General features: G+C 24.6%; 1 protein-coding gene across 2 annotated transcripts; it reads left to right on the top strand.

Annotated features, from left to right (window-relative positions):
- Positions 1–202: 202 nt before the first annotated feature.
- Positions 203–17074, top strand: LOC107170274 (acyl-CoA Delta-9 desaturase-like). 2 transcript variants are annotated; one of them, XM_089224153.1, is made up of 6 exons: positions 203–379; positions 13331–13604; positions 13668–13798; positions 14495–14700; positions 14758–14943; positions 15497–17074. In XM_089224153.1, exons 2-6 carry the CDS (start codon positions 13346–13348, stop codon positions 15819–15821), a joined length of 1107 nt encoding a protein of 368 aa, XP_089080279.1. In that variant the 5' UTR covers positions 203–379; positions 13331–13345; the 3' UTR covers positions 15822–17074. The 2 variants fall into 2 exon arrangements, with proteins under 2 accessions (XP_089080279.1, XP_089080280.1); XM_089224154.1 differs by lacking the exon at positions 203–379 and adding an exon at positions 4255–4737.
- Positions 17075–17705: the final 631 nt, after the last annotated feature.

Below are 17705 nucleotides of genomic sequence, written 5' to 3'. Positions count from 1 at the left end.
TGACTAAGTAGTTAGTTGGTATACATAAAGAGCCTGCAGCTTGCTCATAATATGTCATATCAGATTCTAAACATATCATTTTTTGTGAATTTGTGATAGTGATACTGTAATATTGTTCTATCATCACACTATCACCGCTGCGAAAAATTCCAGGGAGATTTAAAGAGGAATCGATGAACACACGTAACCTCAATTTCTAGAAACTTTCTTTTGATGTGCCGAATTATTTCCATCAAGTTATGGTCAAATTTTTTTTTAAATAATGATTAATCGGGTACTTAACCATTCAAAAAGTGTTTTAATCTAAACTTATACTTAATTATTAGATGTTAGTGTTTGTTTTCAAAAGATTTTGATTCGTTTATACATTGTTTGAAAGGTAAGTTTTGCACACTTATTTATGGTGAATTTGGTAATGTTGTCGACAATACTATATAGTTGTTAGTTTTATTCGTTTGATTGCATTTTATTTAATTAATTGCTTTTCATCTAATTCAAAGATATCCATTTAGTTGTCTGGTTGTCTCTAGTTGAAGTGTTGTATGTTAGTCACCTATCTACTGATATGTATTTCCAATAGTCTCATCATTCATCTAATACATTATCATGATATTATCTCATGGTATAGTAAGTTGTCTACTACGAATACTGACTATAATAAACTCATAAATATTAATAGTTTGAGTATAAACTATAAAGTATTGACTTCCATAATTTCATTATGTTTAGCAGACATCAATATACCTTTATAAATGTCTAATAAATTATCATTTAGTAATAAATTATAATTAATCATAATATTAATATAATGTTATTTCAACATTTTTAAATTAAATTTTTCATTAACCCTATGTATATTTCATAATGATTATCAGCAATAAGTAGTTGGCTTTATGATGAAAATAGGACTAAAGGCTTATCAAAGAATAACCATGTCTATTAAAGCATAATGTTATTATATAAGTATAATATTATACTTAAAACTTAACGAGTATTTAGAATTTACACATGCCACATAATGTAACTACTTAATCCTAAAAATTTACATAAATCTAATGTTCGAATATTTAACTACATTACTTTTTATATTACAGACCTACTAGTAAACCACACGACCACTTATTGTATGCTATTGCAACAGACTAAATTTTAAAATTATACCTAATAAATTAAACTAAATGTTAATTAAATATATTTTTTGTAACTAGTAACTACATTACATTTTTATAATTTTTTTTTTTAAATAAACGATAATATTTCATGAAACCACTACCAATTTTTTAATAATACAAGCAAGTTTAATAAATAGTTATTCATTCTAAAATACTATAAATTAGTTTACCTACATAGTAGTTGCCAGTTGGATGTGTCTTCGTCTATTCGATTTGTTTTTCTTCATTTTTCTTCATCACAAATTAAATTTTAGTAATAATATAACACTGTATGATAAATTATAAACTTATATTTTTTTCAAATGCTATTATTTATTATATTTCATAGAATCTGTACAATTATCACAACAGATTTATTCATTGATTTTGTTTAATAAACAGTTTTATTATAATATGCAACTACATTTTTGGATAGTTAAATAACACCATACAATTTTTCAGTAATAATTCAAAAAAAAAAAAAAATTACAATTTGAAACTGGTTATCCTTAACCTATAATACAGTACATTTAACTGGTTTTTTATCATTATGTCTTATCTTATTTATAAAGTAATCATAACTCGTGACGAGTTACTCGTCTAATAATTTGTTATGCTCTATTTAAATGTTTATTTAGAAAAAAATTAACTTTTTATATGTCTATAAATTTATTAACCAATTGACATTTCTATGAATTAATAATTATAAATAAAGTGGTCTTCTGTGATGGTTTAACTTATTTTAATAATATGTTTGGTTCAACAATAAATTTGCTGTTACAGATAATTAATGTTATTATTTATATTACAGTAAATGCAGGTGAAATATTCAAATACATGCTATTATTGTTTAAATTATGGTTTATCATTCTACCATTCTCTATCCTCATAGCATAATCCTTAAGAAAAATTAGTATACTTAATGATAAGACTGCATATTTTTATTTATATGTCCTAAACACTGTAGTATGCACAAAAATAAAACGATGCACATGTGCAAGCACATGTGATTATGAATTTGGATAATCGAATTTCCCCTTGGTATTTTTTACTATATTATGTAATAATAAAATTTAAAAAATATTTTGATGTATACACATATTAAACAAATAATTTTTATACAATCCCTCCCATTGAAAATATCTGTGAACGCCTCTGTTTGCAAACTGGGACGAAAACCCAGATTGTGTAAGGTATACTTCTTATAGAATGAGTTACACTATGCTCAATAGTCAATCCTACAACAAAATGATAATATTTCAGTTGAAATATGCCTTATCAATAAACAGTTGCACACCTATTCATTTTTGATATTAATATAATATTATGCTGGTGTATTTGGATTTTTTTAAATTTAAATTATTGATTATTGGTTTATTATCACATATTTCATTCATAATTTATTCATATATTCAGTATTAATGTACTTAATTATAAACAAAATTATGCATTTAATTTAACATTACTTAGAATAAGCTATTTGCCCATGTGCATGTTACTTTTTGTTTATTAGTTATTTACTAATGCTATTCTACAAAAATGATTAAAAATGTGTACAATATTAATAATAATTATCAACATATTTTGTAAAACTACTATGCATCATCGCCATCATCATTATTTGATTTTCAGTTTGCCCTTTTAATATTTTTTTACCTAAAATATTCATATAAATGTATACATACATTTTTCAGAACTCACTCTTAAGTTAAAACGTTGAGAGTGTTTTAGATATGGAACATATTGTATTATGTTGTTAATACTTATTTACAGCCACGAGAAGAAAAATTATTTATGACATAATTATTGTATATTTTAATGAAACTAGGAACATATTTCGTAAAACTATCTAATTTTTTGGTGGGTGGTTTTAAGTCAAAAGTGGTCGATCGAAAAAAAAGGCACCTTGTATGTTTTAAATATAACAATTGCTTTTAATATAACAGTTGCTATCTGACTATTTAATATGTAAATGATTGTGGTGTTATGTACTAAAACATGACGTGTTACCGTAAAGCGTTCACGAATTAATTAATAACGTATGAGGATATGACTCATAGTCATGGTTTCCATTTTCTACCGGCAAAAATAATACGTATTATATTTGTTACACCAAATATATTTTATTAAAATCATATAATATCTTATCATCTGGATAACCATTATGAATATCAGACAGTGACATAAAGTTAGGGCGGTAGTTGAAAAAAAATTCCCCAGCATTATATTGGTAGTATTATGTTATTTTATAAAAACGGTCTTATACTCCAAAAAAACAATATTACTAAATATATACTCGTATTATGTTATTTGGATATAATACGTATGCCACGATACTTAAACTTTCAGAATTTTCATCAGTTTACTCAAATTTAAACGCGATCAAGATGAAATTTTAACTGACCAATTAGTTGTTATTTATTTCAGTTCCGGTATTAGATATTTGGTAGATAGTAGATAACAGTATACTACGCATCCTATAATCGTCGTAGATAAATTATTTATTTTTAATTATTATTTTAAGTTCGTGGCTGACTAGGTTATATTATAATCACATAATATTATATACTACACGCATGCAATTTTTTTTACATGTAGGGTAAAAGGCAATTTTTTATTAAATATCAATTTCCAAAATAATATACCATATCAATTTTATTTCTATTATTTCTTATGTAAAAAATATGCTGGGGTTTTTTTTCTCGCGAAATTCGGCTTGGGCACTGAGCATAAAAAAGGATTACAAGCTTTATTATTGAAACTACTACGAAAAACCACGTATCACATAATGGTGATAAATGATAATTGTAATTCGTTTCGTATTTCGACGTAACCTTCCTCTAGGTCGAGAACGCACTTTACGCGCATTTTTCAACGGTTGAATGTTGCCGTAATGCCGTGCAACACTGATGAGCTGGCGTCGTGTGGCTCGACAGCAGCAGCTGCTCCGATGCACACTACGCTCACTCTTAATGGAGTAGTGGGGGTTACGGCCACAATTACGTCATGCTTTTTTATCACGTTTTATCAGAAAGGGGTCGTCCGTTAATTTTCCGTTTCCCAGTCGTGTCCAATGTCCATAGGTATATTAGCTTATAAACTATTAAGTAATTGAACAAAATAGTTATTTTCAGTTCTTGCCGTTTGCGCGAACGTTGCGGCCCGCAACTGTATCACTCGCTATTCCGTTATTCATGTCCAAACTTGTTTTCGTGTTATATTACTGTAACAAGCATATCGATATCGTAACGTAAACATTTTCGCGGTCTCTTCGGCATACGTAATAAATTGGAATTTTAATAAAAACAACTACCGCTCGTCGCACGACGTTCAGTTTGCCTCCTTTTCGGCGTGGTGTGTTATTTTTTACGACGCACTTAGAGGTGTTATTATTTGGACTTCGGGAATAAATATGTACTGTTATTGGTCTCACGACCTTTGTCGTTCCGATTGCGGTCTATCTTAAAAATAGAAAAATTCATGTGCTAACATAAATATTTTATATAATATAGTTATATTTTCCTGTGATACGAGTATTCTTCAATACGCGTTCAAATACTTGAATTACATTGGATCGTAATATCAGGTAAATGATTGATTTAAATTCTTAATATGATATTATATTATTGCTACCCACTGTATTGGACATCTGATTTAAATTCATGTAACTTGGAATGTTATCAATTTTTTTGTACCTAATGCCAAATAAAATACCGCCTCTGAGATTGATTTGTTGGTCATATTTGTCTTTCAGCTCTATGGTGTACATATTTAATTTGTAAATTTGAAAATAATTTCATCTAATGTGTTACTGTACAAACTAATTATTGAAGTAATTACTTGTACTGATAATCACTATCTACAATATTAGCTAACATTAGCAGGTCAATTAGTAAATAAATACTTATATTAGTTGACCTTAAATTGTATTTAGATATTAAATTATTTAAATAATATCAAATTTCAGAAATATAACTTAAATTATGAAGATTTTGTATTTAAAGCAAAACTAACAATTTTTTATGTTGAATTATAATTAATAATTTACGGTTTATAAAGTTATGTCTATTATTTTAAAATATTTTAATTTTTTTTTCGGTATAAAGAATTAATTAATGTAGTATCTATTTAATTAAGTTTAAATAAATTAAAATTATTGAGTACTATATATATTTTGGCATTTCCTGTTGCAAAACCTTTTGAGATAACTTTACTAAATTATATTAAATGTACAATTGTTATTAACTTACCATATTTATTTATGTTTAAATACATGTAGAAAAATTGTAAATTATTAAGGGATTAATTTGGTATTTTTATGTTTCATGATTTTTAATTACCTATTTAGGTATTCATTATCATTGATTTAAATGTATCAAAAAATAAATATTTTTAGGTTGAAAATAAATAATTTATTATACTTTTTGGTAAGGTTATATTACTAAGAATATGTGTTATTAAACATAATTAAATATTTCTATGAAAAACTGTTCAATTTTAATAAATTTTGATTAGGTGATTAGTCTTAATTTTAAGAAGATTTGATAAGGTGCCTATGATTAAATATATATTTTTATTTTTAATTATTTGCTTAGGTATGTAAATTAATTTTCAGTACATTTGTTATATAATAAACTAATAAATAAGTAACATGTAATACGATAATATATTTATGGTAATTATATTGTTATGATACTTTCTAATGACGTCTTTAAAAATGTATTTATTTTAATAAGAATTGTTGTTGACCCCACAAGTTTATTAGATAAATTATGATGTGATTTGATAAAACCCTTAAATTTTAGATTTCTGTTAGAATAAACTAAAAATGTAGTGGATTGTAATTGATTACTAATTTTTGCTTGGCAAATATTTAAAAAATCAACTAAATAATTGTTAAGTAAAATCATGCACATATTATTCATAATTATACCACACATAATACTACATAGGTATATTGTGAAAATATATTTATTTTTTAATTACATGCATAGTTTCCTTTTATATTACAATATTTATGAGATCCGTTTCCAATGAATTAAAAACTTATAAAAGTCAAGGTCAGATTGTTTACAAATATTAAATTAGGTACCTATTTGTAGATAAATTTCTTTCTCTTACATTAAGACATTTAATTGAATCAGTATTATGAGTTCACACACATAATTTAAAAAAGTATTTGATAATGTTTTATTTAAAATTTTAGTTTTTCTGTTGAGAACTTAGATACATACTTATCAAATTTAGAATGAGTAATTAATTTACTTGCTTAGAGTATTTAAAGTTTAGATCGGTTGGAGTGGAATAGTACAGGGTTATCCTGCAAAATGATACATTATTCTGCTGAACTTAAAATTATTTAAATAATAACTTATTAAAAAATCAATTTACATCTATCATAATTATTCTCAAATAATATTCTGCTTTGGAATATAAAATTAGTATTCTATGTTGCCATTTAAAAAAAAGTGAGTAATTGGGTACCATTGTGCTGTATTTGAGTGTTACGAGAGTTACTTTAATTAATGTGTTTAATTTTATTTCAATAATGACTGTCAATTAAATTTGTATTGCTCACTAAAGTTGCATAATGTTGTATGATTCTCTTCAAAAAAAGATATGATATGAGTACTGGTTTATGTGCTAAAAGTACCTACTATTGAATTTATATGTAAGAACTGTAAATATTGCAATTATTTAAAGTAAGATTTTAAATTCGGGTGAATTTTTAATTTAAGAAAAAATGAAAAATGTCCTATGTATGTAAAATTTACCCAATACCATTATTTTGGAAAAAAAAAATGATTTTACTAAATAAAACTTGGTTTTGGTGTTTACTAATTCTGTCAAAGTATTGATCATATAGTAGTTCAAAGTATTTTATGTTATTTTATATTCCTACTAAATGGTATAGTTATTATTTATTACAGGTTCACTTATTGTGAACTTATTAATAGGTCAAATATTTTAACTACATAAAATAGTATTATCATTCATACCTTTAGTCTTATCATAAACTTATTTTTATTTTACATACATTTTGTATTAAAATGATTTGATCTCTTTGTTCAATGGGATTAATATCATTGTGATGTTAAGGTAAAAATCATTGACAATATCAAGGTAAAAAAAAATTGCTCTTATTATGTTTTATGATAGAAATGGAATAGGTAGTTTATGTGTTTTATGTGCTTTATCATTAATCAACAGATATAATTTTCATGAAAAACCAACGGTGTATACATAATAGACATATGACCTTTAATAAAATGATAAAACCTATTGTCATGTTAAATATAGTTGATATATATTTTTTTCAAACTACCAGTTTCAAAATTATTTTTTTAATGTACCTCAACATTTATGGTTGATTATTAATATTAAAACAAATCTTTTCATATACACAACTTAATTAAAGCTTGTTTTTAAAGGTACAGCAAAACGTATGAATATCGAATATACTCTGAAATGTTGTCTGTTATTTAGAGATACCTATTATTAGAACTTTCACTATATTTTTATTTGTATTAAAATCTTTAGGGTATAACTGTATTTAATCAGATAGTTTTATGAAATATATTTGCTCCATGGCCTTTTGAAAAAATAATCAGTGAAGCTTAATTTATTTCGTAATATATATCAAAATCATTTTTATAAATTACAAATATGTAAAAATTTAAATAAATTTATATTTTCCATACCTCTTGATTCATTAATTGTTCGATGGCCATAATTTATGTAATATTTAAAATCCCCTTCTAAATGTACATTGTAAATCTAAACATGTTAATTCGAGTGTTAATTTAATAATAGTATAATAAAATTAATAATTATTTTTTGATGATTGATGACCATGCAATTATTTTGTTATAAATGTTGTACATTATAATTAAGTACTTATTAGTGGGTATTTAGTAAAATTTGATATCAAAATAACTAGGTAATATAAATATAATATTATTATAGCAATAATTACTGATTAATATATTTTATCAGAGACTAAACTTACAGCGAAATTTAAAACATTTTATTGTTGAACCTAAAAGATTCCTGGTGGCCTGGACAATTTTCTAGTAATTAATTGTATGAAATATTCAGTGTAAATTGTATGTTTTAATATTCCCAACTAGAATCAAATGTTGAGAACTAAGATGTCTTGTACAATTTATATTGTTCTATTTAAAATTTAACATTTATTGGTATGCTAAAAAACTCACTTTCCTTTCAAATTGTTTAAAAGATATAGTTTATAATGTAGACTGAGTAAGAAATTTCCTAATTTGAATTTTTCAGTCCTGTCTGGTTGTAGCGACCATAAAAAACTCTGTAAAGAAAGGTTATAGTTTTGAAGTAGTAAAGTATTTAGCAATATTGTACTGGTATGAAATAAAATAAAAATAATAATATATTATTGCTTATTAATGTCCCTACTAAATTAACTATTTCCTATGAAACTTATCCAAGTCTTGAAATTCAAACCAATAAGTAAAATATTGTTAAACATTTAGCTTTATGAATACAAATCGTATGGTTAAGAAAATATCACATCCAGATGTGTTGCTTCTCACAAATGCACAACATCACAAATTTGGATTCAGTGGATCCGATTTTGTGTTGTTAGTTTTAATATTAAAGTGAATAATAAGAATATTCTACATTATCTCTTAAGTTTTTTAATTTTAAAGCTACTTATGAACCTTTTAAACATTTAAAAATTATAATACTTTTCATGGTTACTCACTTTAAAATTAAAATATTAATAAAATCCTACAAATGCCATTAATAATATTTTTACCTTTAAATTTGATAATAGGTCAATTCTCTCTAATATTAAACCACAAAAACACAAACTGGTTCTGCCAGACAACAATTTGCGATGTACATTTGGAAGACTGAGACAACACACATCCGGGTGTGGCGTCTTAATTATTTTACCAAATCATAGGTACATTTTACGTGTCTATTTCATGAATTAGGAGTTAAATAATTAGATTTTTCACAATGCTCCGAGTTTGAACTGTACCTATAATCTCTCTTAATTATATTTCCAAAATGTAGAACATATTTTATTTTATTTCTATAAAATTCTAAATCTTGCTTACTAAAGTGTAGTTATTATCGGAATTCCGAGGCTGTTGAAGGAATTAAAATTGTAATATAATAGTTGTACTTATCTATAAGTAAATACTAACTATTCTGCTTCAGTAAAATATTTCAAGCGTTTTATATATATTCTATTGTTTACTTTAATCAATCAATATTCAATAGGTAATAAAAAAAAAGTCGCGTCATTATAGTTTATAATTTTATCGTTAATTTTTTTATTTTACATCACTTTCACCCTTTTTATAACTTATAGTAAACAAATTATTTATTATTCTTCCGTTTTTAATTTCTCTCCTACTCTCGCATTCTTAGTATTTATTTTTAGCTACCCTCACATTAAGACTCCAGAGTGTTATCGTATTTATATAATGTTAGTTCAAAATTAATTATTAAACGAAAGGTGAAATCAGTCTTGGCCATACTTTGAAATCGGACACTCGAATATCTCGCCTTTTGCATCTGTACATTCTGTACTCATGTATATTCTATAGTTATATAACGTAATTCTAAAACGAGTTGAAAATGTATACAATTTATTTTGAACCATCCATTCTTTCAATGCTTTCACCCATTGATTTACTGCTAATCCATCTAAATTTAACATTTGTTGCAGTAGACAATTTTTATTTAGTTTTGAGGTCAAATTGATTCTTATTTTTAGAATTTTACAATAACGTAAGGTCAAATTCGTTTCTGGGGAAGCATTATTTTGAAATGTAGACACTTTAGTACGACTATTACCTAATTGACAATTAGTCGCATTCGGATTGGCGCAGGAAGAGGTTTCTGATATATATGACCTCCCCGACCTTGTTAAAATAAAAATTGTGATAATCGAATGATTAGATATGTTTCAAGTCTCAAAAAGTAAATTTCACATTTTTAGTAAAAAAGAGATCCTATACACAGCTAATGTATAAAAAATTTATTCGGAAGGGTATTTATATTTTCGTTGAATATTCACAATATTTATTTTTCAATACCAGTTAAATCTTCTTTGTTTTGAGAGTAAGAAAGAGAAATTTTTCTGTTTATTGCTTCTGGTTAAAACTTGTTGTGAAATTATACATTTTTCAACATCATAACTTGTATTCTAGTTAAAAATAATAACTAAGAATTAATATAGGCGGAACCTTAGATATAGAATAGAGTAGTCTTAAAGAGGCTAGATCTGCTCTATCATTAAATCAATAAAATATTTAATAATTTATACTTTATATAGTGGCATATACAGAGTGATTGAATAGGAATAATACGTATTACATTTTATTAATATTTGTTACTTCATGAATACACTAATTTTAATGACTTGAAATGCATTTTTAGATGGTCAAAGTAAGGGTAAACTTATATGATAAATTTATGATAATAATTAGCATACATTTTTTTCGGAGGACTATGATATTATTTAATGGTCATGATAACTCCCTAAAAAATTAGATTATCAGATTAACTATGACTCGTATAATTCTTCATCAATGTGATATGTGACTATTCATTCTGGAGTAGCTTCCCCACCCTAACTGGGTTCTACAAAATTACTAGCAATGAGAAAACTGCATTGCGTGAGTATAGGTACGTTGTTATATACAACACCGCTAATACTATTGTTATAATGCTACCTATTTCTATATTTTTCTTTTTAATGTTCAGTAATTCATTTGTTATTACTTATTACCATTTACCAAAACTGTAAATTTAGACATGTTTATTTTCCAATAAGTGATAATCGGTAAAAAAATTATATCCGTAACTACGTGTTATACAATTTTGTTGCGAGTTTTGATAAAATATATTCAAAAACGATAACTATTAATTAATAATGACTACATTGTTTAAACTTTGATTTAATGATAATCATTTTATAAATAATATAAATAATTTATCAATTATTTGTGTACGAATCATTGATGTTATTTAGTTTTTTTTCTATTAAAATATGAAATGGCCTTAACTTAATATTTATTGGACATTAAATAATAGTTGTTAAAAAAAAAATTCACGTGATTTAATCGTGTACATGGCGTAAAAAATATGAATACAATTCTTTTAACTTATAATAAGTTATCAACGAGTTTTGCGATACCATTAATTACATTTGTCATTTGTATATTATGTAAGTCAATGTAATCTTGAGTTAGGTATAAATGATGCTTCTATTCTTATTAATTTGTACTTAAGTATTTCCAGGGAAAGTTACAAAATAATTAACTATATACCATACATCCATACTGAGAAATTAAATCGTTTCTATTTCTTAGTTAATTGTAGTTACCTATTAATACAATGATTCGCAGCGGGTATAATAATAAATACTTTCATTTTAAATGAGGTTTTAACCATTGATTATGTTTATAGTTTATACACATTTAAATTGGTAACTGACAAGTTAACATTCAGTATTTACGGTGTATTGCGTGTAGTTGCTATTTTTAAATTATTAAAATATGTATAAAATCGTATCAATGTAAAATAAAAAATGTATGAAATTATTATTGACAAACAAATATAATTTTCATGTTTATAAAACATGTTTCAGTATTAAACTACATAATCACTTATCACTTATCAATTATCTACGCAATTGAACGTATTATAATATAAATAATAATATATAATAATAAAATAATAATATATAACGTATTAAAATATTTCATAGTTTTTTTTTCTTAATTTTAAGTCCATAAACTTATCGTAACAAAATGTATTGTTTACGTATGCATCTGTTAACATTTTGATAAATTTATGACATATCTAATCATAAAAATACCACCCGATATAAATAATCTATTTTTCTAAATCTTAATTTTTTATGTATTAACAACGAATAATTACAATTCACAGTATTTAATATCCATAATGGATGTTTATATATTATATTTCAATAGGTATACACGGCACATTCCTATGAAGAAAGTGCAATTTTCGTATTGCAAATTTGCAAATATAATTTAAAAATAACCTTAGGTACTCAATATTGGATAATTTGTATAATAATATCATATAGACACTGTCTACGATTATTACGTAAACAAATTATAGCTTGTTAAGTCGATATTTATTTTGTCGCTTTGCATTTTTTTCTGCTTTTGATATATTATTTTTAACATACGATATTGAGTATTGGTACATTTTGATTGTGCAAATGAAATTTAAGTGAATAGTGATGATGTCAGTATTTTGTTAAAAATATTGTTTTGTTTTTATGTAGGTTGCTTCCGACAAAAAAATAATAGGTATTATTATAAAGTGGCGTTTGAAGTGCAATATGTGTATGAATAATAATATTAAAAACTATTTACATATTTTGTTCGCTCTTGTGGAATACTTGATTAAATTTAAATTGTATATTTTTTTCCAATAGCTAACAAAACAAAGTTATTTGTCAAACTCAATGTACAAACACAGATAATGTTTTTATCTTAAAGTTTGATTTAAGTTAATTTATTATAATTTGGAAGCCAGCGATACAATATTTTTTTTCTACTATACAAGAATATTGTACACTATGCTCATTTGACAGGTTCCCTCTTTAATTTCTTAACAAAAAAAATTGTTCAATTATTTTATAATCTGTATGATTTTAAATCTTTTTTATATGCTTTCTATACAATAATATAAATATTTTAATAAACAATTGAATTATTTAGAAATACAAATTACCATTGCCATATGTTAATTGACTAAGTCAATGATGTATTCACTTTATTTAATTCTGATGTATCATAATATTTACATCAAATTTATTTTACCATTTTATTTTTCACATCTGTAGGTATGCATCGATTCATATAAATATATATACCATGTAATATGAACATAATATTAAGCACTGCAGGTAATACAAATGGTATGAATTAATTATCTTAAAGGGATTAAAAATACATACATAAAAATGCAATGCCAATATGCCATGATTTAATATTTTGTATTATGTAAAAAAATATACATTGAAATTTAATGCTAGATTTTTATGAACTAAAAGTGTTAATAACTATGAACATTTTTTTCTTAAAAAATAAGTTAACTAAATAATTTAGTTTGATATTATTTTATTTGTGTTACAATTATAGGAATAATATTTAAAAATGGCTCCAAATATGACCAAGCGCCCAGTTGGCACTCCTAGTGTTTTATTCAATGAAGATGATTCGGAACCATCTGTTGTTGATGAAGGAAATCAGATAGCTGAAGGAGAAACTGTTGAGAATAACAAATACAAACCATACAGATATCAAAGACAAATTGTCTGGCGAAATGTTGCTTTATTTGTTTACCTACATGTAGCTGCACTGTATGGTGCATACCTAATGTTTGCTTCTGCAAAAATAGCAACATCAATTTGGGGTAACTTATATTGTTTATATAATTATCATGTGTATTATTTTTTAATTTATTTTTGTAATTTAGCAATCTTACTGTATCAAATGTCTGGATTGGGTATTACTGCTGGAGCGCATAGGTTATGGGCACATCGATCATATAAAGCAAAACTTCCATTACGTATTATTTTAATGATCTTCAATACAATTGCCTTTGAGGTTAGTTGAAAAGTGCTTAATTATTTTGTATTATTCCAAAATAAAAAATTAAAACTTGTAATTTAAGATTCAAATACACTAAAATTTGAAGGTATATTCAAAATATTGTTTGTTAGTATACTACAATTGTGTTGTTTTAACAAAGGCATATTGTAAAAATAATGATAGAGAAAATGATTTATATATATATATATGTGACTTTATACTAATTAATAATAATATCAGCACAGATACTTAATTATTTTAAAACCTTCAAATTACTTATACACAAACAATTTGATTACTATTATTTTTAAACTAAATATTATACTTTTGTTTTTTAATGGTGATGTTGTGGATACAAAATAATTTTTTTTACAAGTCATTCATCAAATAATATATTATATTGATCTTGTATTATAATTTAATTTTAGTTTTTAATATTTAAAATTGTTTCTATGTTAATAATCGAATTTAATATTGAAACTAACCCTCATAATTATTTGTTTCTTATTATATGATAACCTTACATCCTATTGTTTGCTATACCAAGTTTCTAGTTTTGTAAAGCTAAGTGATACAATGTTTACAAATTAAGTTACCTAACCTATAATTTTAGGTTTATAATTATTATTGTTCAATTATATTTTGTTTAGTTTTAATTTGTATGTAATAATTGTAAACAATTAAATTTGAATGCATCTATTTTGGTTATAGAACCATATTTATGAATGGGCCCGAGATCATCGTATGCACCACAAGTATAGTGAAACAAACGCTGATCCTCATAATGCCAAACGTGGATTTTTCTTTTCTCATGTTGGATGGTTGTTGTGTCGTAAACACCCTGAAATAAAAGAAAAAGGACGTGGTATTGATATGAGTGATTTAGAACGAGATCCAGTTGTAGCATTCCAGATGACGTAAATATAATTTTATTTTAAAATATTCATAAATATTAATTTAAAAAATTTTTTTAGGTATTATTTGTTGTTGATGCCGGTCTTATGTTTTTTGGTTCCTACTTGTGTGCCCGTATTTATGTGGGGTGAAACATGGTCCAATTCATGGTTTGTGGCTACCATGTTCCGATATACTTTCACTTTAAATATGACATGGCTTGTAAATAGTGCTGCTCATATGTGGGGTGATAGACCTTATGACAAGTAAGTGTAAAATATAATCATTTATATTATTTTAATTATAAGTTTGGAGTTTTTACTGTAATTTTTTTTTTTTTTTTGAGTAGATGTATAGTTTTATTTTCTTATTAAAAAAAAAAAAAAAGATAATTTGGCGTATTTTAATATTTCAAATTATTAGTTAATTAGTTAACATAATTAATTTCAAGTTTAAACAAGTGGTGTTATGGACCAACATTTTATTACTGCTCATTAAACTTTAAATAAGTACTTAAAATTTATAAAAAGTATTCAAAATTCAATTTTTTTAAATTTCTCCTAAAGTATTCTGCTCTAGAATAAGAAGTGATAAATATTTTTTTGTTTTTGTAAATTACTAAAATTATGGTGGGACATGAAATAATAAAATGATTATATTTCTAAACAGTTTTTGATAAAAAATTTGAAATGCGAATATGATGACTAATTCTGCTTATTTTAAAAAAAAGTTGAAATCAGTGCTGAATACAATTGAAAGAAATGTATAAATTTGTTAGTAGAAAATACATTTTAGTCTAAACTTAATTTTTGTTTGCAGATTTATCAATCCTTCTGAAAATATTGGTGTAGCATTGGGTGCTCTCGGTGAAGGATGGCACAACTATCATCATGTATTTCCATGGGACTACAAAGCAGCAGAATTGGGAAATTATCGTGCTAATTTAACTACTGGGTTTATAGATTTCTTTTCTAAAATAGGGTGGGCTTATGACTTGAAAACAGTATCTATGGACATGATACGCAAACGTGTTGATCGAACTGGTGATGGAACTCATAGTAGCATTTGGGGATGGGAAGACAAGGAATTGTCACCAGAAGACCGTGAAGAAGCCGTTATCATCAACCGATCCCATGTAGGGTAAAACATAGTTTTTAGAAAATGTTTATATGAAGAAAAAAAACCAATTACAGTTTGTTTTTCTTAATAAAAAAAGAAAGAAAATAATAGAATGCTGAAGTGTTAATGAAAAGGGGGGAAACATAATTGACAGATCCATACACATAAACTTTTAACAATGTAAATAAAGATATGTTTTAAAAAAAAAAAGTTTAAACAAAAAGTTAAAACAGTTTTCCTTAGTTATTATATTTTATGTAATAAAATATAAATATGTATAGTATTTTATAATTTTAATTAATTTATTCATTTTTTTTATATACATTTTTGGAGCCATAATTTTCAAAAAAATATATTTATGATAATGCCCGCTTTTTTTTAGTTCCTAATCATCAACAATATTGTTAAAAAAAAATCAATGTTCTATTTCTAAAACTTAAAATATGTACATGTGTATTAATTCTCAATTTAAATACCACTAGGTTGGTTATCTGGCTTTATGGAACAGTTATAATATTGTATTTTATTTTGTTGTTTTTTTGTGAATTATTTTGTTTTACAAAATAAGAACATAAGAACATTTTTAAAATATGAATTAAAAATCTTTAACAAGTAAAAACGACTTGGCTCCATTTCACACCATATTTGATGTTTTCAAATAAATATAATATATAAAATATATAATATATTATTATTTTTTTTAATACAACTTCTATTAACTATACATTTTTTTTTTTTTTTACAATTATTATCTAACAACTCAAATTATGCATTGATAATTAATATCCTATCTTTAAAATTATGAGTTTAATCCCTCCGAACTTGGTAGATAAACATTTTGTGTACTACTACAATATAAAAAACATATTTATATAATATATATAATATATTTATACATATATTTATATATTTATAAATATATACATATTGTAGTAATTTTAACATTATATATTATTTAATAAACAATAAATCCTTGGTTATGAAATGTCTAATTTATTCATTTTTTTTTTTCTATTCTGTATTAACAAAATATGTACATTTTTTGAAAGACACTTTCTGATAATTATTCAATACATATTTGATATAATTTACAATTATCGTATACTCAGAGATATGAGACTGTTAATTCTTTTGAGATTTATTCGCTCTAGAATTTGATATTTTTAAGGAGTAAGCATGGTACCTTGATTTGCATTAAAACATTGAAATTTCTGCATCTCAAAGAGAGATCAGAATTGTTTCTATGTAGTTAATAATTATATGACATTCTAATTGTTATTAATTTGTAACTTATTTAATAACATATTTTAAGTCAAGTCACACAAGTCCTAAAATGTTTGTTTTGTTAGTTTTTATAGTTAGTTGTTAAACAGTTTTCATAATAATTATGTAATTGGTAGCAACTGAGATCTACATTTTAATAAAAATTACTTTGGAAGTTGGGATATGAAAAAAAAAAATATAGAATTTTTGTTTCCCCGTCCTCCTGTATATTATAAAACATTTAAAATACTAAGGTATATAATTAAAACTTAAAATTATTCTAAAAACAAATATGTTTTTTTAATACTAAAAATATCTGTTGTTCAATACATTATTATATATTGGTACAAAAATAAATTCAGCTACACAATTAAAAACTCAAAGTGTAGGTAATCATATTAAGATTAATCAAAATAATAAAACTAGTCATATTTATTTATGTTCAGTTTTATGGCAAACATTGGAGATAAACTAACATTCTCCTTCAATTTTCTTTGTGTACCTATATTTAAAATTTTTTTATTATTGATAATTAGGCTTTAACAACAAGGCCATTAGCCTCCGGTAGGTTAATATTGTTATATACAATTAAGTTATTTGAATTTTTGTGTGAGTATAATTTCATATTGATGTTGTTTTATTTCTG

The sequence above is a fragment of the Diuraphis noxia genome, unplaced genomic scaffold (genome assembly GCF_037042655.1).
Source record: "Diuraphis noxia isolate RWA-SAM2 unplaced genomic scaffold, SU_Dnox_SAM2 contig0003, whole genome shotgun sequence".
Classification (NCBI taxonomy): Eukaryota; Metazoa; Arthropoda; class Insecta; order Hemiptera; family Aphididae; genus Diuraphis; species Diuraphis noxia.
This window is presented reverse-complemented; position numbering and strand designations above follow the sequence as displayed.

Bases quoted from the DNA above. Each gene is read 5' to 3' on its own strand.
- LOC107170274 (XM_089224153.1), top strand. From the start codon at position 13,346: ATGGCTCCAAATATGACCAAGCGCCCAGTTGGCACTCCTAGTGTTTTA. The intron at 13,799-14,494 runs GTTAGTTGAAAA...TTTTGGTTATAG, and splicing joins TCAATACAATTGCCTTTGAG to AACCATATTTATGAATGGGC. The intron at 14,701-14,757 runs GTAAATATAATT...AAATTTTTTTAG, and splicing joins GTTGTAGCATTCCAGATGAC to GTATTATTTGTTGTTGATGC.